Genomic DNA, 24,675 nt, shown 5'->3' with positions numbered 1-24,675 from the left:
AGACAATATCTGCAAAATGCTCGTGAGAGGTCCACATATGAACCTACCATTTATTGGTCCCATGTTCTCCCAGAGTAAGGCCTGTAAGGCTTGGAAATCTTCTGAGGTTGTTGGCCACCTTTCCAAGTAAAAGCTTAATGAATATATTTCAGTTATTGAACTCTAAAATCCCTTAACCCAAACAGCTAAGCTGAGGTTATTTCATGTAACCTTTGCTCCACTGAAAAACATGGGTGGGTATTTTGCTACTGTCCAGAAAGATCAAGTGAAAACAGTTCGCTCTGTGCCCAAAGATGCTGCCTTCAGTGAGATTTCAGAGAGAAAATCAGAGGGCAAAGTGCACGGCCAGCAGTGCCTTCAGCACAAGCTTCTTGGTAATCTCAAGTGAGAGGCGCAGTCTTTCTTAACTCAAAGCCAGAAGATTCTGAAGAACTTCAAGCACAATTTCATAACAAAAGTGATACTGCTCCTGCGCACACACAAACGACACGGTTAAGCAACCAGAAGCCAAGGTCTCCTTCGGGAGTACACAGCTGTAACATGAGAAAATTCCCCTCAAAGATCAAATGTTGTCTACAAACCCTTGAGAGCTTCTTTAAGCAAGTATGTATTTAAATATGAAGAACATAAATAATCAAAATAAATGTCTTGGTATAGGACTCTTTAGCAGACAAGTATCTAAACAGAATGAAATCAAACATCCCTTTCCTTATATCTTCTCTAGCTAATCTAAGGCTCTCATGTAAGTTTAACATGTCAAATATAAACAATTGTTATATAATATATAACCAAATATATCCCTAATTATATATACATTTTATATATAGTATACATATCAGTTCAGAGGCAAGTGTTTTTATTATAAATATTCTCTTTATTTCTCCTGGTGGTTACAAACTAATCTGTGATATTAAAAAATATCTTTTTGCAATGTGCCAATAACCAAAAGACAGACAGACAGGTGTGTGTGTGTGTGTGTGTGTGTGTGTGATAGACAGAGAGAGAGAGAGAGAGAGAGAGAGAGAGAGAGGCAAGTACACATTTCAAATTACTGTCTAGAAACCTAGAAATAACATTTGATATACTGCTTATACAGAATGTGGTCAAGGCCTGTGATTTCAGTCTCAGTGCCAAGTCCTCCCCTTGTTCTCTAAGTAACCCCATGGAACAGACTCCATTGCTGAAAATCTAATGTACTTCATCAAGATTATCAGAGCAAAACAACTCCACCAAAGTTAAGAATTAATGCTATCACAAAGGTAAAAAGAGCACTATGAACTGTAAAGCGCTGCAGTACACTAATCTGTGTCTTGGCTGTCCTTATTAAGGTTTATGAGAGGAGCACCTACCTTTGTTTGGATCATGCCACAACGCTGTTTTCTCATCTGGGTCACTATGTTCATAATGTTGAACTGAAATGAGATGGCGGTAACTGAATTATCCAGACAGAGGAAAAACACCAACTCATATGTAGAGCACAAAAGTGAGCACTCTATACCTCCTTCTAGTGAAAAGGGACTTCAAGATGTAAGCAGAAAGGTCTCCTTCCCAGTTACAACGTCTGTTTGAAAGCACAGTCCGATGGCTAAGAAGGACTTGTTTCAGTCGACTTCTCACGGGGAAGAAGGAAGCCATCATTTACAAGAAAGAGTGTTCCCAAAAGGTGACCCCCTTTGTGCTACCAGGGAGAACTGAAAGCAGCACGGGCTCACATATGCTGTGCAGGTGAATGTACGTTTAGAACCCAGAGGTCATCTTTAGGTCTAATCCCTTGAGAGTTATCCACCTTACTTTTTTGACCTTTTGGGACCAAAGTTTTTTTATATACCCTAAGTCCACACTCTATGTTGAGCATTTAAGTATAAGGTTTTAATTAAGTATAATATAATTTAAATTATAATATAATTTAATAAGTATAAAGTATAAGGTTTTAATTAAGATTTATTTTACCTATTCATTTATTTATTTATTGGGTATGAATAACCATTTGTTCCAAAACCATTGTTGAAAAGGTTATTCTTCCTACATAAAGTTGCTGGAATACCTTTATTTAAAATCATTTGGAGAATTCTGGCTCTGCAGTTTGTTCCATTGATCTGTGTGTCTTATTCTGTTGCTAGTTTAAACCTTTGTATCTCTTTAACCACATAAAATATTTAATATTAGACAGAGTTATTCTTTATACTTTATTCTTACATTTCAAAATTGTCGCCGGGCGGTGGTGGTGCACGCCTTTAATCCCAGCACTTGGGAGGCAGAGGCAGGCGGATCTCTGTGAGTTCGAGACCAGCCTGGTCTACAGGAGCTAGTTCCAGGACAGGCTCCAAAACCACAGAGAAATCCTGTCTCGAAAAAAACAAAAACAAAACAAAAAAACAACAACAAAAAATTGTCTTAGCCAGTTCAGAATCTGTGTTTTCCAACATAATACTTTTTATTATTAGGTTTGTGTCTTAGGATTTCTATTGCTGTGATAAAAAGCAAGCATCTTGAAAAGAAAGGGTTTATTTCAGCTTATAGTGCCATGTCATACACAGTAAATCACTGGCAGAAATCAGAGCAGGAACTCAAGGCTGGAACTAGGGTTTCCTAGTTTCGTTCCCATCACCAACCTACCCAGAGATGGCACAACTGACAATGGGCTAGGCCTTCCTAATGTCCATCACAACTCAAGAAACATAATTTTCAAGAAAGGCCAATATTATGGAGGCGTTTGCTCAGTTAAGATTTCTTCTTCCAAGATATGTCTCTAACATCTGTCAAGGTGACATAAAACTAGTTAGCACAGCTTGCTTCTGGAATTGTGGTAAAAATTACCTGCAGTCTATATATGAATTTTTGGAGAGAACTGACAATTTCCAGAATTTTCATGAATTTAGCAAATCCATGAATATACTATATATTTCTTCATTTATTAATTTTTTTACATTCTTTTCTAGGTATTCTACAATTTTCTGAATCATGTTGTTTTTGTTAAACTTATTCTATTTCATTTTCTTTGAGTAAATTGTAAATTTACTTTTTTACTTTCATTTTTCACATACTTATTGCAATAAAAATGAAATATAGAAATGCAAGTGACTTTTTCATATTGATATTGTATCCTGTGATCTTGTCAAGCTTAACAAGTTAACAAATTAACAAGGTTAGCAGTTAATACAAGATCAAAACAGAAGAAAAGAACAAAGTTTGCTGAGAATATTTGACAAACGCTTAATGTTTCTTCAAGACAAGAACTAGTTTGCTTTCAATGTTTTAAGGGTTTTTTATCCTAACTCTAAATAACAATAAAAAGACATAAGTGGTTATGTAGTTTCCTATTTTTGTTTTGTTTTGTTTTTCAAGACAGGGTTTCTCTGTGTAGCCTTGGCTGTTCTGGAACTCTATAGACCAGGCTGGCCTTGAGCCCAGAGATCCACCTGCCTCTGCCCCCTGAGTGCTAGTATTAAAGGTATGAGCCACCACCGCCCAGCTCAAACTGTCTCTTGCACCCCAGTTTAGGAGAAAAGTACGAGATTGCTAATGTTTGGCTCACACCTGTGTATAATTCTCTCCTCATTTTATGCTAGGAAAACTGACTTTTAGGGCTAAAGAAACAGCTCCATGCTCAAGAGAGCAAACTGCTCTTGCAGAGAACTTGAGTTCAATTCCCAGTACCCATGTTGAACAACTCACAACTACCTGTAACTCCAGCTTCAGGAAAATCTGAACCCTTTATTCTCTCCTGGCATGTGCACATACCCATAAATATACACATAGTTAGAAATGTTAAATCACAAAACATAAAATAATACAGCTGATATTTGAGAGAGGATGAGCGACCTATATAAAGTCACCCAAATCTAAAGCATATAGGAAAATTGTCAGTTAAGCCTAGGGACCTCTCATTAACTCTGAGCTCAACATGTTTTCAGTATACATGCATGTCAGATTTGTTCATGGAAAGCAATCACACTTCATTGAAATTACCTAGAAAAATGCTAACGCCGCAAGTGGCACACGGAGAAAGGAAATGAATGCACACTTACAGAGTGTCCACTCCTTTCCACACTATCCTAGCAATTTACTTGTATAATATGCTTTAATCCTCCCCACTATTCCCAGGAGCCTGCAGCAAGTGCAGTGAGAATGAGGTCTCCTAAGCTACTGCGCATCTGATGTGGTCCACTGGTCCAAGTCAGTCTTGCAGTAACACCAGGCTGTTAAGAACTGTGTTTAGAGACAACATCAGTCCATCTGCTTCATCACACACTTACTGACAAGTTCTTCTCGATGGCACAGAACACGACATCCACACATATGAACACCCCCGTACGGCCTACGCCAGCACTGCAGTGAACAATCAGGGGTCCTGTGATGTGGCTCTTCCTCACATAACGGACATATTTGATGAAAAAGTCTGCTGAGGCAGGAGTGCCATGGTCTGGCCATTTTGTGAACTGCAAGTGTTTTACACGGTGACTCATTCCTGTCTGTTAAAGAGACACAGAAAGGTTTATTGATTTCTTATATTAGAGGTCTCATTTCAACTTCTAATATATCAACAACAGCAACAACAATGATGATGGAGATAACGCAAACTGGTATACAGAGCATTCAGAGTACTGGAACCTAATTTTGATGTTTACAGAAACTCTGAAAGTTATCAGAGTTGGCTTTTCTCCATCTAAAAAAGGAGAACACAATAATTAAAACAATAAAAATAAAAATGCTCTCAGGAGGCAGGAATTCAACACTTGATCCACACCAGGTAATGTGGCAGGAATTTCACATCAGTTATCTAATTTAATCCTTATATCATCATTTTTAGAGGCCAGGGTTGGGAGGTAAATATGCTAGGTCACAAGGCTTCTATAGTCAGAGCTTGTATTTGTATGTATGCCTTCCAAATCCTAAGCTACCTTTTTTTCTTCTCTATCATGAGGCTTCAGAAAAACCAAGATTTCAAAGTATTTGAAAGTAAAAAAATAGGCTGACACATTCAGAAGAATCTGCACATACTGGTACAGTAGCCAAACTTAGGCATAGTTGACATGGTTTCAAAACCCTCTTCATGTCATAAGTCACAAATCCTAAGCATTTTATTAAGTGTGGCAATTTTATTTAAAACAAAACAAACAACAATCCCACCTGTGAGTGTTTCATCCCAGTTACCATTTATTAAATTTATGTTCTTTTGAAGAAATCGGGTATGTTCCAGCTGGTCCCTGCTTTACGTTTATAGTCACACGTTATTTCTCATTGTTCCTTGATAATGAATGAATTTATGTCCCAGAGCATTTAACTTATATGTGTATGGGACTGTGTGTGTGTATGTGTGTGTGTGTGTATGTGCGTGTGACGTGCACGCCTAAGGCAATTTCTTTTTAAAATGTCTGCTTCCTTTCCTTCTCATCTAAGTCCTGCACGTTCCGTTCCGGTTGTGATGCTGCCTCCAGTCGTCCTTTTCTCCACCTTCAGGTAACACTAGGTTTCCCCATCTTAGCCCCAAAGCGCCCCATGTGAATCCAGTCACTGTGGCTGAGCACAGCAGCTCAAGAACGGGAAAATACAGATATCTCCTGGCTCACTGCTTATGGCGGAATCCAGCAGTAGTAAGCACGCTCATCTGGGCAGAAGCCAGCAAAGCACATCACAGGGCCATCTAGTGCCCACTCCCTGACCTATTCTCCCTCTCCATTTTCTTTTCTCTCCAGTTTGACTAAGCAGAAGTGAAAATTTATAGCTTGATTTTTAGAGAAAAGAGGCTAAAAGTTACTTTTATTTTTCTGTTAGAGACAGGGTCTCTCTAAATAGCACTAGCTGTCCTGGAATGCTCTCTGTAAACCAGGCTGGCCTCGAACTTAAAGAGACCGTCCTACCTCTGCCTCTGGATGCTGGGATTCAAGGCATGTGCCACCACCACCGATCACGGTTACATTTTTTCCCATTTATTTATTTATTTATTTATTTATTTATTTATTTATTCTTCATTCCGACTGTAGCCTCCTCTCCCTCCACTCCTCCCAACGCCCCCCTTACCCTATCTCAGATCCATGGCTCCTCCATTTCCCTTCAGAAAAGAGCAGGCTTCCCAGGGTTATCAAGCAAACACAGCATACCCTTAGTGCCTATTCCACCCTAGTGGAATATGGCAGCTTCTATCATAAAGCATGCATCTACTAGCGGCATTTTAAGACTTACGGACTTCTTCACAATTTGAAATATTTGAATGATGAAATATTGAGTTATCTGGCAGTTCTCCAGAAGGATGCTCAAGTGTTTCAATTCCAAAGGTTCCTTCAGAGAAATGGGCCAGTACCTCTGACACTTGATAACTCCACCTTCTATCTCTCTGGTTATCATAGCAATAACATTACAATTGTTTTCCATAACCATTTGCCAAAAGTCTTCTATAGTCTCTGGCAGTGGTCCTTGAGTAGCAATATAAAAATACTCTTCTTCATCATTTTCTATTCTAATATAACTAGCATTGATGTAGTTTTTGTTTTTTCCAAGAGGAACACGTGTTGAATCATCTATTATAGAAACAGAAACATGTGGTGAAAATATGGAAGAGTGGGTAGACAATCCATCCAGACTTCATAAAACATCCCACATAGGTAAATCCATGACCCTCCCCTCAAAAACTGGCACACAAGATTCTTTTCAAAAGGGCTAAGTTTAAATTCACTTCTCCACAAAACCTATTTGCAAGACATGAGAAATACACAGCCAGGAGCATACTGAGAGCAAGAGCCATCACAGGGCCCAGCACCTGTGACATACAGCAGTATTAGACCCAAGGGTGTCTGGTGACAGCTACTCTGCAACTGAGTATAGCAGCTGTCAGGGACAACAGTGAGTGGCATTCTCCTGAAAATCAGAGAAATCTGTACGTGTATGGCAGCAGAGACCACAGTTTTTACAGAATGGCATGATAATGGTTTAGCAACAAATTCTAGTATTAATGGAATTCCACCAATGTCCTTATTGCAGCCAGGCAGCCATATTTTCCAATCCTTCCTCAGCTTTCACTGGGTAAGGTAATGTGCCAATCAAAACAAGGTGTGGTGGTTTGAATGTAACTGGCCTCTATAAGCTCACAAGGAGTGGTTCAGTTAGGAGGGGTGGCTTTGCTAGAAAAGGTATGACCTTATTGGAGGAAGTGTGTCACTGCGGGGTAGACTTTGAAGTCTCATATATGCTCAAGCCATGCCTAGTGTCTCAGATCACTGCCTGTTGCCTGCGGGTCAAGATGTAAGACTCTCAGCTCCTCTCCAGCACCATGTCTGCCTGCATGCCACCATGTCACACCATGATGATAATGAACTAAGCCTTTGAAAATGTAAGCCATCCCAGTTAGTGCTTTTCCTTTATCAGACTTGCTGTGGTTCACAGCAATAAAACCCTAACTGAGACAGACACAAGGTAAGTGGCAAAAAGGTGGTACTGAAAGTACTGGCTCCAGATGGCATGGGACTTGTCTCACACTGTTAGAAAGTATGAGAGGGAAACTGGTATTTGGCCCATAATAAACTTCACCGTCCAGGAGCTCTTGATTTACTGCACACAGACATCTGGAGCTCTGTTCCACCACTGCTCCGACGTAAAACGCATCAGTGTGCTTTGCTCAGGGCCTTCCCTGCCACAGTGTTCTTCTCACCAGCTACTTTTCTTACTACTCAGGATGTCATGAGCAGTCATTTAGCAACTATGCTATGTTTAATGGTCACCAGACAAGGTCTGTGGAGTCTGACAGAGTCTGTCTTGAATTCCAACGTAGTATACAGAACTCTCTTATAAAGATGAACAGGAAAATCTGTTGCTAAATATAGAAAAACAAGTATTTTCAAATGGAAGCAAAGTCAGTAAATGCTGTTAACTGACAGGAATGTACTTTATATAAGCATTTTTAGTGTTGAAAAGGGAGATTAGAAGTGTTAAATAATTCAACCAAGTCTAGCTTAGAGATACAAACCAGAAGTACTCAATTCAAACTCCTGCCCTACTTGTCCCATTCTATGCAGCCTCTTGCAGGCTTCACAAATCCAAGCAATTATTGCATTCTTTGTGATTCTCAAGAAAAGAGACAGCTCTGCAGAAAGCCACCACTTGACTTGGAATAACATTGAAGAAGAGAGTTGTTAACAGCTTAAGGTCAATGTCATGGAAGTAAACAACTACTTTCTGATTGGATTAAAGGTACACTCCATAAGATGAAACCCATACTGGAAACCATTAGTGGCCCAGAATCAATGACTAGACAGTTACAGACCCTAGGGTAAAACCTACTACGATGGCTGCTAAAAGGCCAGAGTATTAAATCAACTCTTTATGACCTATCATTATACCCATATATTAAAGTATCCCTCAATCCTCATCAGAGGCACTTACATTTATAGTAGATAGTGATCAATGCACAGACCCACAATTGGGCAAAATTCCTAATTGAGAATAACAAACTGCAGAATGAATGTTCAGCCCTAAATGAAACATACACACCCACTCTTCCCTCCAAAGGCTCGGGCTCCACTGTAGAAGAGGGTACATAGGAATGTAAGAGCCAGAGAGGTGGAGGGCAACAGGAATGTGCTTTGTGGATACAGCAGGCAGTTGCATTTATGAACTCACAACGGTTGTTGAAGCAGACATAAGACCTCTGAGAGCCCAAGTCAGACCAAATGCCAGCATGGAGAGGAAAGTTGGGTGCAAAGTTCCACCCCTAGCTAAGGCGCTATTGGCAACTGATAGCTGCTGGAAGAAGTTTTCTCTAAGAGTGTGCTGAGACATAGACCATGCTCCAACAAAAGGCCCACATATTCCAGAACGTTTGGACAGACCAGTTTGGTCTTTATGGGGAAGGGGAGGACATAAGTCTGGGTGGGAAGGGAAGGGATGGATCTGGGAAGAGCTGGGGAAGTGTGAATGTGATCAAAGCATAAACAAAATCCTCAATGACCTAATGAAAATATCTCACCACCACCACCACAACAGAGACAATGAGAAGTCACACAGCCAGGAAGCAAACATTGTGCTGATGGCTTATTAGAGTGATGTTGCTCCTGTGTGTACCCCTTAGTCTCTGAACCCTGGCTAGAGCAGGTACTGTGTATACACACAGTCTCCTAGAGAATACTGTCCCAAGAAGAGAATGTCACCTATTTAGCACTGTAATTGTTTTCAAAAGGGCATCCAACCACTATATCAAGTAAGTCTCCCCAGAATGGTGAGTTCCTTTGTGCGGCACATCCATGATGGTGTATAAGGCATTCTGTAGGTCTACCAAAGGTATATTTGGAAAAAGCACTGTGTCTAGGTAAGAAAAATCCATATACCGAGCAAATTTATCTTTTGTTTAAAAAAAATCACTATCTCTTCCAGATAGAAGTGGCTCAATTATAACTTGCCATCTCAAGGAAGGGTTTCATGACAGGGACTCAGTGCTGGTCCATGCTTCTGGAAGCCCAGATACTCATCAATGGTTGCTCTTGGTAAGTGGCAGGAAGTCTACAAAACTGAATCCATACATAACCTCCAACAATGCTGAGTAGGCTGTTTTTTCATGAGCTACTGAAAACTGGCAGGGTAATCAGGGAAAATGGCTGCTGTCCATAGAACAATATTCTATCTGCATGGCTACTGCCCCTGTTGAAGCCACTCTTCATGAGTGCTCACATGAGACATCAGGATCAATGTGGGCTGTGCTCATTTAGAAAGCTCTGGCTACATACATTTTCCTAGACCTCCTCTTACTAATTTTTCAGTCATACATTTTCCGAAGCCTTGATCATCCACCCAGTTAAGGCACTGGCTTTCACCTAAGCTAACCCTCCAACCATTTCTCTCCAAGAAAAAAATGAACAATCAAGTACACCAACCAAAGTTATTCCCTCACCATTACACTTCAGAAATGTCTCAAAAACTACCTATCTATGGTGGTGCAATTGTCAGGTGACACAGCAGATCTATGGAAACAATACAGGCCACGTGGAACCCTCCCTTTGCTTCCCTTTGGGAATTCCTCATAAGAACATAGGGACAAGCAAGGGAGAGAAAGCAGTATACCAGGAATGAGGATCATAGATACTTAAGACAATTTTTTTCATGGAACTTATTTGTGCCTTCAAGGTTGTGAGGGGTTGAGTGAGGATGACCCCCATAAGCTCTTAAGTTTGCATGTCTGTTCTCCAGGTTAGAAGGTCTTGTCTTACTGGAGGTGGTGTGTTTCTGGGTAGGCTTTGAGAATTCAAAATCCCATGCCACTTCCCAGGTCTCTTTCTTTGCCTTGCACTTGTGGATTAGGTGTGAACTCTCAGCTACTGTTCAAGTTTCATGCTGGTCTGACTGTTAACATGATGTTCATGGACTCTAACCCTCTGAAATCATGAACTCCCAAATTAAATGCTCTCTTTTATAAGTTGTCTTGGTCATAATGCTTTGTTACAGCAATAGAAAAGTAACTAAGAGGGTCTACTCGACATGTCTACCATTTTTCTCTGATAATCAAGTGCTGTTGTGTATACCCAGCTTAATATCTTGCTTATTCACATAGAAGCAATCTCTACTTAGTTCTCTTCTATGCAGTCTCTGCTAAGGTGTAATAGTAGGCTAAAACCTGCCTCTCCAAAGGAAAGCAGTTCACAGAGGGATTGCAGGGCATTCCTTCAAAATCCTAAGAGGCTTTGGAGCAATGCAACAGGTTCTAAACATCACAACTGCCACCAACCATTACATCTTCTGAATTCAAGTGGCAGAGCCTTCCACCGTGGTCTACATTTGTGGCAGAGTCTTCCACTGTGGTCTACATTTGTGGCAGAGTCTTCCACTGTGGTCTACATTTGTGGCAGAGTCTTCCACCATGGTCTACATTTGTGGCATAGCCCCACACAGTGTCTACTTTTGTGGCAGGGCCTTTTTTAGAATTCCCATCTAAAAGAGGAATATGTTGCCACCCAGAGGCTAGAGAGGCTCAAGAGACATTGTGACATCATTTTTGGCTTGAGAAGTCTTATATAGTAATTCATCCTTCTTCATAGAAGAGAGTATTTCAAATTGTCCCACAAATTTGGACCCCTTGAAATTTCAACCAAAGAAGTTCCTTTTAAGTGTATTTTTCATTCTCTGATATGAAATGTGTTACGAAAAAGTCTAGACTATTTGCTACTGTTTTCTTACCATAATGGCCTATAGAAGGAAAAGACGTTGAAAGTCCTTTGACCTAAATTATGACAGAACTGAAAAGCTAATCTATCCTGAGTTCAGACAGTGAAGTGAAAGCGAACTACTTCTAGTCCATTCACCTCCTCAAAGTCTTCTCAAATCTTTTGTTCACTTGTTGTTAAATTGTTGTTCTTTGAGTCATAAAAGTTCTTACTATATTATAAATGCATATCCTTTATTAAGTAGATTTTTATACTTAATTTTTTCTAGCCTGCTATTTGTCATTTTGTTTTTAAGATGGCATAATTAAAAGCACAATTTTCTTTAAAAGTTTGATGAAGTCTAATTATTTTTCCTTTGGCAGTTTCAGAGTTTTGTGTCCTGCTGAGAAATTTTTTTACTTAATCTAATGATGCTAAAAAAATTTCTTTGGTTTTACTCCAAGAAGTTGTATGCATTTATGTTTTTAATTTAAAATATTTTATATGTATTTGTGTATTTCTCTGTGTGTCTATGCCATATGTAATGTGTGTACGCACATGTGTGTATGCATACACATTTGTGGAGAACAAAAGAAAACATCAGACTGCCTGAAACTGGAGTTACAGGCAGCTGTGAGCCATCTGACATGGGTGCTGGGAAATGAACTTGTGTCCTATGGAAGAGCAGCAAGAATTCTTAACTAATGAGCAATCTCTCCAGTCCCAAATATGACTTTTATTATATTTAGTTTTGTGACCTATTTTGAGTCCATTTTTATATAAAAGTATGAAGATCAGAAAATTTTTATATAAATATGCAGCTAACAAGAGTGTTACTTGAAATAGTATCTTTTCCTTATTGTTTTGCATCCTCAAATTCACATATTATTATCTCCCCTGCCTTCCTTGTATTTTTATAAAGAATATCCGGAAATCTGAGACACTATCTTGACCTAAAGACAAGTAACAGAAAAGATATTCAGCTTGGAGTTGGATACTTGACATACAATGTGTTTTCACTTCTTTTATAAGCCATTAAAATGGTTTGCCAGTTATAAAGTGTTAAATAAATACACTATATTGTGTTTCCACCTGGAAACCCTTGTAATAAAGGCCTTCTTTGCTTTGCATGATGGTACAAGGTCAAAATATGACTACACAAAATGAAGTTTCAAAAATCTTAATAATCAATAGAAAAATATGATTGTTTCATGGCCCTTACAATTTTTGTCAAAGCTCTAAAAATTTTCCTGTTGACTATAAATACACAGAAAAAATTAAAGCAAGATTTGTATTTATTTTGAATTCTAATCTAAAACATTAGAAACACTGAGAATAAAAGCCCTTCATTTTTAGTTTGAACAGGGTTTGCACTTCCTTTCAATGTATAACTCAGGGCGAGCCTCTTATTCTATCTTGATTGTCATGACCCCTCCTACATTTGCATTTGTTCCTATCATTTTGCCCTCTGTGTTTCCATTGTCGAGGAACTAGAGTTCCTGCAACACAAAGCTTCTAGCCAGCACACTTCTAGGTGCTCTTCATCCTGGTCATCCCAAACTTCCTGCTTTTATTTTGGTAAGCCACCCTTCAGCAAGTCCCTGGATGCAGCAAAAGAGACTCTTTTTTCAATATCAAATGCTCCCAGTCAACTATTTATTCCATAAGGTCGGGTGTGCTAAATTCTAATTGTATCCCCAGAATTATAATTTTTCTTTTCTTTGCTGTCAATGACTGGTATCTTTGTTGGTCAGTTCTATCTTGATTACCCTATTTGTAGAATACCATGTACGTTTCTCACTGGGAGATAAAGGGCACAGCATACAACTGTATGCTTTGCTGTTTGTTCACACAACACAAACAGATTTTGAAAAAAGTCCGGTTAGTCCTTGGTATGCTGCCCATCTTTTACTGACAGTAATTTGCACACTTAGGAGTGAACAGCCATATTTGCTATGTTTGCAACTATTCACAGTTAATACAATGACAACTGAAATCTGATTCATGTTTCAATATTTTAAACAATATATTATATAAATAATATATGTGTATGTTAGGTTTTGGAAGGTGAAGACTAACTGAAGTGGAAGAAAATAAATGAATTTTAGCCTTCTTGACATGCCATTAGAACTTCCTCTGTATATGTGATGAAGAAACCAAAAATATTTTCCCACCTACACAGGCTGACACTCAGATAGATTAGATTGTGTAATGGTTGCCATCTACATAGGCTGACACTCAGATCATACTAGATTGTACTATGGTTCTCACCTATACAGGCTGACATTCAGATCACACTAGACCGTGTCACAGTTTCACTTACACAGGCTGACATTCAGATCACACTAGTCCATGTCATGGTTCTCACCTACACAGGCTGACATCAGATCACACTAGATTGTGTCATGGCTCTTACCTACACAGGCCGACATTCAGATAACACTAGACTAGACCATGTCATGGTTCTCACCTACACAGGATGACATTCAGATGCTAGACTAGACCATGTCATGGTTCTCACCTACACAGGATGACATTCAGATCACGCTAGACTAGACTGTGCCATGGTTATCACATACACAGGCTGACAATCATCTTAGACTAGACTGTTTTATGAAGTATGCAAATCATAAATCAGAACTTAGTTGAATTATAGTTTAAATAAAGCAAAAACTTTAGGATGATTTTCCTATTTTTAACCATTTAAGTGAACTTTTTTTGTGTCTCTATATCTCCTTGTCAACCTTTGTGCCCAGGATAGAACTCAACCAGGATCAAGTATACATAAACTTTACTCTTAAAATGCACTTATTCCCTCTTAAAATCCTGAGAGGATCATTTTTTAAAATCTTTTTGACTTTCAATTTCCTTGATGAATAATTGCACATATCAGGATAAAAGTCAATATATGAGACCTTTGACCTTTCAGTGTAGCACCAAATGGTTTGCAACACTAAAATGTTGCATAGTGGATAGTTATGGACCTGATTTTCAGAAGTACTAGTGAATTTCATATTGTCTCACAGAAGATAACAAAGTACATCATTTTAACCATCTTGAGAAGGTACTCATTGATTTATAATCAATGTTATTTATGCTGGAATGAGCTGACAAAACACAAAGGTATCTATTTTATCTTGGCAGACAGTGTCCTGCTTTGATTCTATCTAGAGAAACAGCAAAAATCATTAAAGCATAATTTGGAAAGTGGGAAAAGTACTCACTAACAAGACACTAGGACACTTGGGAAATCAGCACATCTAGCTTTGTGGAAAACAACAGAGGCTGAACTGACAAGTTCTAGATGCCAGGGATAACTACAGCAGAGAAAGGAGGCCATTCTTGCATGGGTTGAAGATTTAATCATTTGGAGGGAAGAAAAAGAATGACTTTTAGAAACCTAAAGCAGGTACAGAGACAACCAGACAAACACCACAGAGAAATCAGCATGACTGTAACATAGGGTCACAGAAGAGGACGGCTGGGTGTCCTCACTATGAAAATCCCTCAGCAGCTCTTGTGAATGGGTAGGAAAGGGGCAGAATGAAGACGAAATCAGCTGAGAGGTGAGAGACATTCAGTCCAGGTTGGCAGCACTGTCAACAGAGAAGGGTGGGGGATTCCAGAGGCATTAGAGAGGTCAGAGGGAAAGAACTTCCAAGCACATTTTGTGTATAACAAATGACCCAGCCTTCTGGCTTGAACAGTGGATGGTTACAGTAAGACAGTAGTTAATAATGGAAGCTGGTCAAGTTATTAAAAAAAATGGTAAATTTGACTTAGAAAAGTCTGATTTTCAAAGAGATGATCATAAAATAAAATTTCCATTAAGTCTGCAGTATCTTATTTTTCTTTCTCTTCTCTGGATGATTTAGACTGACAAATATGGTGAGAAAATATACAGAAATGAGAACACCATTCTACCTTCTGCCCAATGCAGGGAAGCTACAGGTAGAACCCTGTTGATATAATAAAGCTGCTGCCTGTTGGGCAGTAGATTGATGAGTTAGCATGAATGTCTAGAGCAGAGGACATAAATAGCCCCACTGTATTTTAATGTTTAAACAAACTCCAGGGAAGGTAGCCAGGCTTCGGCTACCAGGTGACAGATGGCAGTTTAATAAACAGACTTAGTTTTAGATGGCAATCAGACTAACGGGCTGTATAAAGAACTTACTGACAGTACTCAGAAGAGATGCCACAGGTGCTTGCTACTAGAGTTCTTCATGATAAAGTTCAAAATGTGTCATGCAGAAAGTCAGTTTTTACCTTTTCCCAACTGTTAACAGGAAAATAATTTAAAATGCTCTCAGCTTACATGGAAGAATATCTCGGTATCTGTTTTTGTCTCTGTTGAGTAGTTCATTCCCGGAGTTGAAGTCATCGGGCACAGTCATTTGTTCTAACTCCTGCAGAAAGTAAAACAAACCACATATTTACCATTTAAAAAGAAGGAAACCCTCCATTTGATTAGCATTAATTATCCCTAAACTCTGTGTGGTATGACCTGCTATTCAATGTTACACAACAAACAAGAGAAACTTGAATCTTGTCTAATAAGGATAGCTGCATAGAATATACTAAGTTAAGAGAATAAATCAATGAGTTGCTTGATTTAAAAAAAAAAGGTAATTCTCAAGATAGTTTTTTTCCCTGAACACTACTGTTTACTTTTTCATAAAAAATGAAATAGAGTATTTATTATTAGAATCTAATTATAACGCTATCATTTTATAAAAGAAAATATAACAGAAACATTTCAAAACCCTATAAGAAGCCTTAAAATTTACTGCTTGAAGAAATTATAGCTGGGATACTGACTAAAGAAAGCTCTTCCTTTCAAAAGATTTTTTTCTTTTTATAAGATTTATTTATTTTGCATATATGAATGTTGGATCTGATGTGTGACTTTATGCCAGATTAGGGCATCAGACCCCACTATAAATAGTTATGGGCCACCATGTGGTTGCTGGGAATTAACTCAGGACCTCTGGAAGAGTTGCCAGGGCTTTTAATGGCTGGGCTATCTCTCCAGCTCCTCAAAAGAAATTCTTAAAGAAGTATGAATTCACCAAAATTTATTAAGCATTTAGTTCTAGATATTGGAATAAAAAGACAAACTAGAAAATTTTCCCATCCTTAAGCAGTGAATAAAGAATATTTATCAAATATGTGACTTATAGAAATAGTGTTAATGATAGTGTCTAAAGATACATAAGAAAACACCAAGAGAGTAAGCAGAATTTAGCCTGGGTCTTAGGAAACTATCAAAAGGACTATGTGAAAAGTAAAGTGGGTGGAAGGATGCAGGAAGGGTGGATGTAACATAGTAACAAGAGCTCAGGCATCTCATCTAGCTCAGAGATAGGATAAAACTAGGCGTCATTCCCTACGAGATTCATGGAAACCAATACTTGGTGGATATAAGAGGTGAGACAACAGTGGCCCTGGGACCCCATACCCCCCCCACTCCCTAAAACCTCCACGTGGGAGAAAGGCCAGGGCTTCCCCCTCCCCAGGTGCCTTCGGCATTCCTAGCACCAGCAGGGAGCTGGTCTGCTAGACAGTCATCTACCCCGCCCCCAACGCATCATTCCCTGCGAGCTCCGTGGAGACCAATTCTTCGTGAACATAAGAGACATGAGAGCTGAAGGAAGAGACGGGAAGGCGCCAATGCAAGAACTCCCCCAACATCCTAAAAAGCAACATATTACCACCAGAATCCAGTGGACACACAACAGGAAGACTTGATCATCCTAACCCAGAAGATATAGAAGAAAATGACTTTAACATTACTTAACGAAAATGATGGAGACCTTTAAAGAGAAAGTGGAAAAACTCCCTTAAAAAATGGAGAAGACAAACAAAAACTGGAAGAAATTAATAAATCCCTCAAAGAAAATCAAGAAAAAGCAATCAAACAGCTGAAGGAAACAGTTCAAGATCTGAAGATTGAAATAGAGGAAATAAATAAAACATAAACCGAGGGAACTCTGGAAATGGAAAATCTGGGTAAATGAACAGGAGCTACAGAGACAAATATAACCAACAGAATACAAGAGACAGAAGAAAGAATCTCAGGCACTGACGATTCTATTGAGGAAATAGACTCGTTGGTCAAAGAAAACACTAAATCCAACAAATTTTCTTTCTTTCTTTCTTTCTTTCTTTCTTTCTTTCTTTCTTTCTTCTTTCTTTCTTTCTTTCTTTCAGATTTCTGCCTCTTTCCCGCTACCGCCTCCCATTTCCCTCCCCCTCCCCCAATCAAGTCTTCCTCCCTCATCAGCCCAAAAAGCAATCAGGGTTCCTGCCCTGTGGGAGGTCCAAGGACCACCCACCTCCATCCAGGTCTAGTAAGGTGAGCATCCAAACTACCTAGGCTCCCACAAAGTCAGTACGTGTAATAGGATCAAAAACCCATTGCCATTGTTCATGAGTTCTCAGTAGTCCTCATTGTCTGCTATGTTCAGCGAGTCCAGTTTTGTCCCATGCTTTTTCAGACCCCGGCCAGCTGGCCTTGGTGAGTTCCCGATAAAACATCCCCATTGTCTCAGTGTGTGGGTGCACCCCTCGCGGTCCTGAGTTCCTTGCACGTGCTCTCTCTCCTTCTGCTCCTCTTTGGATCGTGAGACTTCAGTCCGGTGCTCCAATGTGGGTCTCTGTCTCTGTCTTCTTCTATCGCCTGATGAAGGTTAATATTCAGGAGGAAGCTTATATGTTTTTCTTTGGGTTCACCTTCTTATTTAGCTTCTCTAGAATCACGAATTATAGTCTCAATGTCATTTGCTGGTGGGAATGTAAACTTGTGCAACCACTTTGGAAAGCAGTGTGGCGGTTTCTCAGGAAAGTCAGGATCAACCTACCCCTGGACCCAGCAATACCACTCTTGGGAATATACCCAAGAGATGCCCTAACATACAACAAAAGTATATGCTCAACTATGTTCATAGCAGCATTGTTTGTAATAGCCAGAACCTGGAAACAACCTAGATGCCCTTCAATGGAAGAATGGATGAAGAAAGTATGGAATATATACATATTAGAGTACTACTCAGCAGTAAAAAAACAATGACTTCTTGAATTTTGCATACAAATGGACGGAAATTGAAAACACTATCCTAAGTGAGTTAAGCCAGACCCAAAAAGAGGAACATGGGATGTACTCACTCATATTTGGTTTCTAGCCATAAATCCAACAAATTCTTAACACAAAACATTCAGGAAATCTGGAACACAATGAAAAGACCAAACCTGAGAATAATAGGGGTAGAAGATGGAGAAGAATTCCAGATCAAAGGCACAGAAAATATATTCAACAAAATTATAGAAACTTTCCCAACCTAAAGGATATACCTATGAAGGTACAAGAAGCTTACAGAACACCAAATAGACTGGATCAAAAAAAAGAAAACATCCCCTTGCCATATAATAATCAAAACGCAAAACATACAGAACAAAGAAAGAATATTAAGAGCTGCAAAAGAAAAAGGTAAAGTAACATATAAAGGAACACTCTATCAGAATTACACCTGACTTCTCAGTGGAAACCATGCAAGCTAGAAGGTTCTAGATAGATGTACTGCAGACACTAAGAGACCATGGATACAAGCCCAGACTACTATACCCAGCAAAGCTTTCATTCCCCATTGACGGAGAAAACAAGATATTCAATGACAAAAACAGATTTAAACAATACATACGCATAAATCCAGCCATACAGAAAGTACTAGAAAGAAAGCCATAACCCAAGGAAGCTAACTACACTCACAATAACACAGGCATCTGATAACCCACCACCAGCATAGCCCATAGAAGGAAAACACACAAATATGACTACCAAAAGATAACCAGAGCCAACAACCACTGGTCATTAATATCACTTAATACCAATGGTCTCAATTAACCTATAAAAAGACACAGGCTAAGCGAACAGGATCCAGCATTCTTCTGTTTACAAGAAACACACCTCAACCTCAAAGACAGACAATACCTTGGAGTAAAGCATTGGGAAAAGGTTTTCCAATGAAACTGACCTAAAAAATCAAGCAGGTGTGGCTATTCTAATATAGAATAAAATTGATTTCAAACTAAAATCAATTAGAAGAGATGGAGAAGGACATTTTATAGTCATAACAGGAACAATTCATCAAGATGAAGTCTCAGTCCTGAATATCTATGCCCCTAATTCAAGAGTACCCACAACGCCGGGCGGTGGTGGCGCACATCTTTAATCCCAGCACTCGGGAGGCAGAGACAGGCGGATCTCTGTGAGTTCGAGACCAGCCTGGTCTACAAGAGCTAGTTCCAGGACAGACTCCAAAACCACAGAGAAACCCTGTCTCGAAAAACCAAAAAAAAAAAAAAAAAAAAAAGAGTACCCACATATGTAAAAGAAACATTACCGAAACTTGAATCGCACATCAAACCCCACACACTAATAATATGAGATTTCAAAACTCCTCTCTCAACAATGGACAGGTCAAACAGACAGAAACTTAACAGAGAAATAAGAGAACTAACAGATGTAATGAATCAAATGGACTTAAGAGACAAACAAAAAAGAATATACCTTCTTCTCAGCACCTCATGGGACCTTCTCTAAAACTGATCACATTCTCAGTAACAAAGCAAACACCCACAGATACAAAAAATTGAAGTAATCCACTGTGTCTTATCAGATTACCATGAAATAAAGTTAGAATTCAACAGTACTACTCCCAGAAAGCCTATAAGCTCACGGAAACTGAACAGTCAACTACTGAACCACTCCCGGGTCAAGGAGAAAAAAAGAAATTAAAATCTTCCTTGAATTCAATGAAAATAAAGGCACAACATATCCAAACCTAAGGGACACCATGAAAGCAGTGTTAAGAGGAAATTTCATAGCATTAAGTGCCCACATAAGGAAAATGGAGAAAACTCACATCAATGACCAAACAGCATGCCTGAAAGCTCTAGAAAAAAAAGAAGCAGACTCACCCGAAAGGAGAAGACAGGAAATAATCAAGTTGAGGACTGAAATCAACAAAACAGAAATACAGAAAACAATCCAATGAAACAAAGAGCTGGTTCTTTGAGAAAATCAACAAGACTGACAAACCCTTATCCAAACTAATCAAAAGGCAGAGAGAGAATATCCAAATTAACAAAATCAGAAATGAAAAGGGGGACATAACAACAGACACTGAGGAAATTCAGAGAATCATTAGGTCCTACTACAAAAATCTAGACTCCACAAAACTGGAAAATGTAAAAGAAATGGACAATTTTTTTAGATAGATACCACCTACCAAAATTAAATCAAGACCAAGTGAACAATTTAAATAGACCAATAAACTGTGAGGAGATAGAAGCTGCCATCAAAAACCTCCCAACCAAAAAGAGCCCAAGGCTGAACGGTTTTAGTGCTGAATTCTACCAGAACTTTCAAGAAGAGCTAATACCTATACTCCTCAAAGTGTTCCACATAATAAAAACAGAAGGTTCATTTCCAAACTCTTTTTATGAAGCTACAGTTACCCTGATACCAAAACCACACAAATACTCAACAAAGAAAGAGAATTAGAGACAAATCTCACTCATGAACATGGATGCAAAAATTCTCAATAAAATTCTGGCAAATTGAATCCAAGAACACATCAAAAAAATCATCCATCATGACCAAGTAGGCTTCATCCCAGAGATGCAGGGCTGGTTCAACATACGAAAATCAATCAATGTAATCTACCACATAAATAAACTGAAAAAAAATGATAATTTCATTGGATGCAGAAAAAGCATTTGACAAAATTCAACATCCCTTCATGATAAAGGTCTTGGAGAGATTAGGGATACAAGGATCATATTTAAATATAATAAAGGCAATATACAGCAAGCCGACAGCTAACATCAAATTAAATGGAGAGAAATCAGAGATTCCACTAAAATCAGGAACAAGACAAGGCTGTCCACTCTCTCCATATCTCTTCAACATAGTTCTTGAAGTTTTAGCAATAACAATAAGACAACATAAGGAGATCAAGGGGATTCAAATTGGAAAGGAAGAAGTTAAACTTTCGTTATTTGCAGATGATATGATAGTGTATATAAGTGACCCCCAAAACTACCAGAGAACTCCTACAGCTGATAAATACCTTCAGTGAAGTGGCAGGATACAAGATCAATTCAAAAAAATCAGTAGCCCTCCTACACACAAAGGATAAAGAAGGTGAGAGGGAAATCAGAGAAACATCACCTTTCACAATAGTCACAAATCACATAAAATATCTTGGGGTAACACTAACAAAGGACATGAAAGACCTATTTGACAAGAAGTTTATGTCTTTGAAGAAAGAAATTGAAGAAGATACAAGAAAATGGAAAGATCTCCCATGCTCTTGGATAGGAAGGATCAAAATAGTAAAAATGGCAATCTTACTGAAGGCAATCTATAGATTCAAGGAAATCCCCATCAAAATCCTAACACAATTCTTCACAGACCTTGAAAGAATGATACTCAACTTCATATAGAAAAACAAGAAACCCAAAATAGCCAAAACAATCCTATATAATAAAGGAACTGCCGAAGGCATTCCCATCCCTGACTTCAAGCTCTATTAAAGAGCTACAGTAATGAAAACAGTTTGGTATTGGCATAAAAACAGAGACATTGACAAATGGAATCTAATTGAAGACCCAGATATTAATTCACATACCTATGAACACCTGATTTTTGAAAAAGAAGCAAAAAAGATACAATGGAAAAAAGAAAGCATCTTCAACAAATGGTGCTGGCATAACTGGATGTCAACCTGTAGAAGAATGAAAATAGATCCATATCTGTCGCCATGCACAAAACTCAAGTCCAAATGGATTAAAGACCTCAATATAAATCCGACCACACTGAACCTGATAGAGGAGAAAGTGGGAAGTAACCTTCAATGCACGGGCACAGGAGACCACTTCCTAAATATAACCCCAGTAGCACAGACAATAAGAGCATCAATAAATAAATGGGAACTCCTGAAACTGAGAAGCTTTTGTAAAGCAAAGGACACAGTCAATAAGACAAAAAGGCAGCCTACTGAATGGGAAAACACTCTTCACCAACCCCCCATCAGACAAAAGACTGATCTCCAAAATATATAAAGAACTCAAGAAATTAGACATTAAAATTCTAAATAACCCAACTAAAAAGTGGTATACAGAAATAAACAGAGAATTCTCATCAGAATAATTTCAAATGGCCAAAAGATACTTAAGGACATGTTCTTCGTTCTTAGCGATCAGGGAAATGCAAATAAAAACAACTTTGAGATACCATCTTACAGCTGTCAGAATGGCTAAGAGCAAAAACATTAATGATAGCTTATGCTGGAGAGGTTGTGGGGCAAGGGTAATACTCATCCATTGCTGGTGGAAATGCAAACTTGTGCAACCACTTTGGAAATCAGTGTGGTGGTTTCTCAGAAAACTGGGAATCAACCTACCACAGGATCCAGCAATTCCACTCTTGGGAATAAACGCAAAAGATGCTCAATCATACTACAAGAGCATTTGTTCAACTATGTTCATAGCAACATTATATGCAGTAGCCAGAACCTGGAAACAACCTAGATGCCCCTCAACTGAAGAATGGATAAAGAAAGTGTGGCACATCTACACATTAGAGTACTACTCAGCAGTAAAAAATAATGACATCTTAAATTTTGTATGCAAATGGACAGAATTAGAAAACTTTATCCTGAGTGAGATAACCTAGACCCCCAAAAATGAATATGGTATGTACTCACTCATAAGTGGATACTAAACATAAACAAAAGGCAATGGGCCTATAGTTCAGGATCCTAGAGAAACTAAGTAATAAGGTAAACCCAAAGAAAAATATATACAGACCCACCTGGAAATTGGAATCAGACAAAAATTTGGGAGCAGGGAGAGCAGGAGGTAGAAGGAAGGAGAGAAGGGGGTTTGAAGAGAATTTGAGGGAATGGGATAGTCAAGATGGAGGAAGGACAGATATGAGAGCAAGGAAAGAGATATCTTCATTGAGGGAGCCATTATGGAGTTAGCAAGAAACCTGGCTCTAGAAAAATGCCCAAGAACCCACAGGGATGAACTCAGCTAAGACACTAAGCAATAGAGGAGAGGGTGTCTGAACTGACCTTACCCTGTAGTCAGACTGATGATTTTCTTAAATATCACCAGAGAACCTTTGTGCTACAACAGATGGGAACAGAGGCAATGACCCACATCAGAGCACTGAACTGAGCTCCCAAGATCCATTTGAAGAGTGGAAGGAGTGAGAGTATGAGCAAGGAATTCAAGATCAGGAGGGGGTCATCCACTGAGACAGTTTGCTTGAGCTAATGAGAGCTCACCAACTCCAACTGGACTAAGGGTGAATGAGCATGGCAACAACCAAGCCCCTCTGAAGGGGGCTGACAACTAGAGCAGACTGAGGGGGCCACTAATAGTGACACTGTGATGTACTGGCTTCATGGGATCCTATTCTCTTTGGATGTTAACCTTGCTCAACCTAGATGTAGTAGGGAGGGCCTTGGACTTTCCACAGGGCAGGGTGCATAACACTTCCTTAGGGTTGGAGAGGTGGGAGGAGGGTCTGTGGAGGGAGAGAAAGGGGACTGGGAGGAGGGGAGGGAATGGAAATTTGGATTTTTTTTAAGTAATAATAAAAAAAGAAAGACCCTATTTCATCATACCGTGGTATCTGATGTAGGTGGGTCTTCTTTCTATGTGTTGATTTCATTGGTTAATTAATAAAGAAAACTGCTTGGCCTCATAGGTCAGAACATAGGTAGGCGGGGAAAACAGAACAGAATGCTGAGAAGAAGGGAAGTGGGTCAGACGCCATAGCTCTCCTCTCCAAGATGGATGCAGGTTAGAATCTTCCCGGTAAGCCACCATCTCGTGGTGCTACACAGATTACTAAATATGGGTTAAAGCAAGATGTGAGAATTAGCCAATAAGAGGCTGGAACTAATGGGCTAGGCAGTGTTTAAATGAATACAATTTGTGTGTTGTTATTTTGGGTGTAAAGCTAACCATGCGGGAGCTGGGTAGGATGAAAAGCAGGCCTGCTCATGTCATCACTACAGGTATCCTCAAGGAACTGGCCCTAGGACTCCCACGGAAATAAAGATCTAGAGCCGTTAGAGTCTTGTATATATAAAATGGCGAACAGTGTTTTCATATGCCCTGTGCACATTCTTTCATGATTACATGATCTTCAGGTCACTTACACTCAATACAATATAAATGTATATACACAGTTGTTACACTATATTGCTTAAGGTATAAAAACAGGTAAGTTCAACACAGTTCAGCACAGATACAATGTGTTGCCATATTTTTTTGATCTATGATGGAGGTGGGTCTTGTATTAATCTGTTGCTTTCATTGGTTAATTAATAAAGAAACTGCCTAGGCCCATTTGATAGGCCAACCCTTAGGTGGATGGAGTAAACAGAAGAGAATGCTGGGAGAAAGAAGCCGAGTCAGTGAGTCGCCATGATTCTCCCACTCCAGACAGATGCAGGTTAAGATCTTTCCT

At 39.1% G+C, this 24,675-nt stretch overlaps 1 protein-coding gene across 1 annotated transcript in view; it reads right to left on the bottom strand.

Annotated features, from left to right (window-relative positions):
- Window positions 1-403: 403 nt before the first annotated feature.
- The window catches only part of Ptpn20 (protein tyrosine phosphatase non-receptor type 20), a 78,108-nt gene continuing 53,836 nt past the window's right edge, over window positions 404-24,675 (bottom strand). The window contains exons 7-11 of the mRNA XM_057770007.1: window positions 15,442-15,532; window positions 6,184-6,518; window positions 4,257-4,472; window positions 1,350-1,412; window positions 404-469 (exon numbers count right to left, since the gene is read on the bottom strand). Of these exons, the coding sequence (XP_057625990.1) occupies window positions 404-469; window positions 1,350-1,412; window positions 4,257-4,472; window positions 6,184-6,518; window positions 15,442-15,532 (771 nt within the window). The remainder of the gene's footprint in view (window positions 470-1,349; window positions 1,413-4,256; window positions 4,473-6,183; window positions 6,519-15,441; window positions 15,533-24,675) is intronic.

Source organism: Chionomys nivalis, chromosome 5, assembly GCF_950005125.1.
Source record: "Chionomys nivalis chromosome 5, mChiNiv1.1, whole genome shotgun sequence".
NCBI classification, from domain to species: domain Eukaryota; kingdom Metazoa; phylum Chordata; class Mammalia; order Rodentia; family Cricetidae; genus Chionomys; species Chionomys nivalis.
Note: the sequence above shows the minus strand (reverse complement) of the source record. Positions and strands in the feature narration are given on the sequence as shown.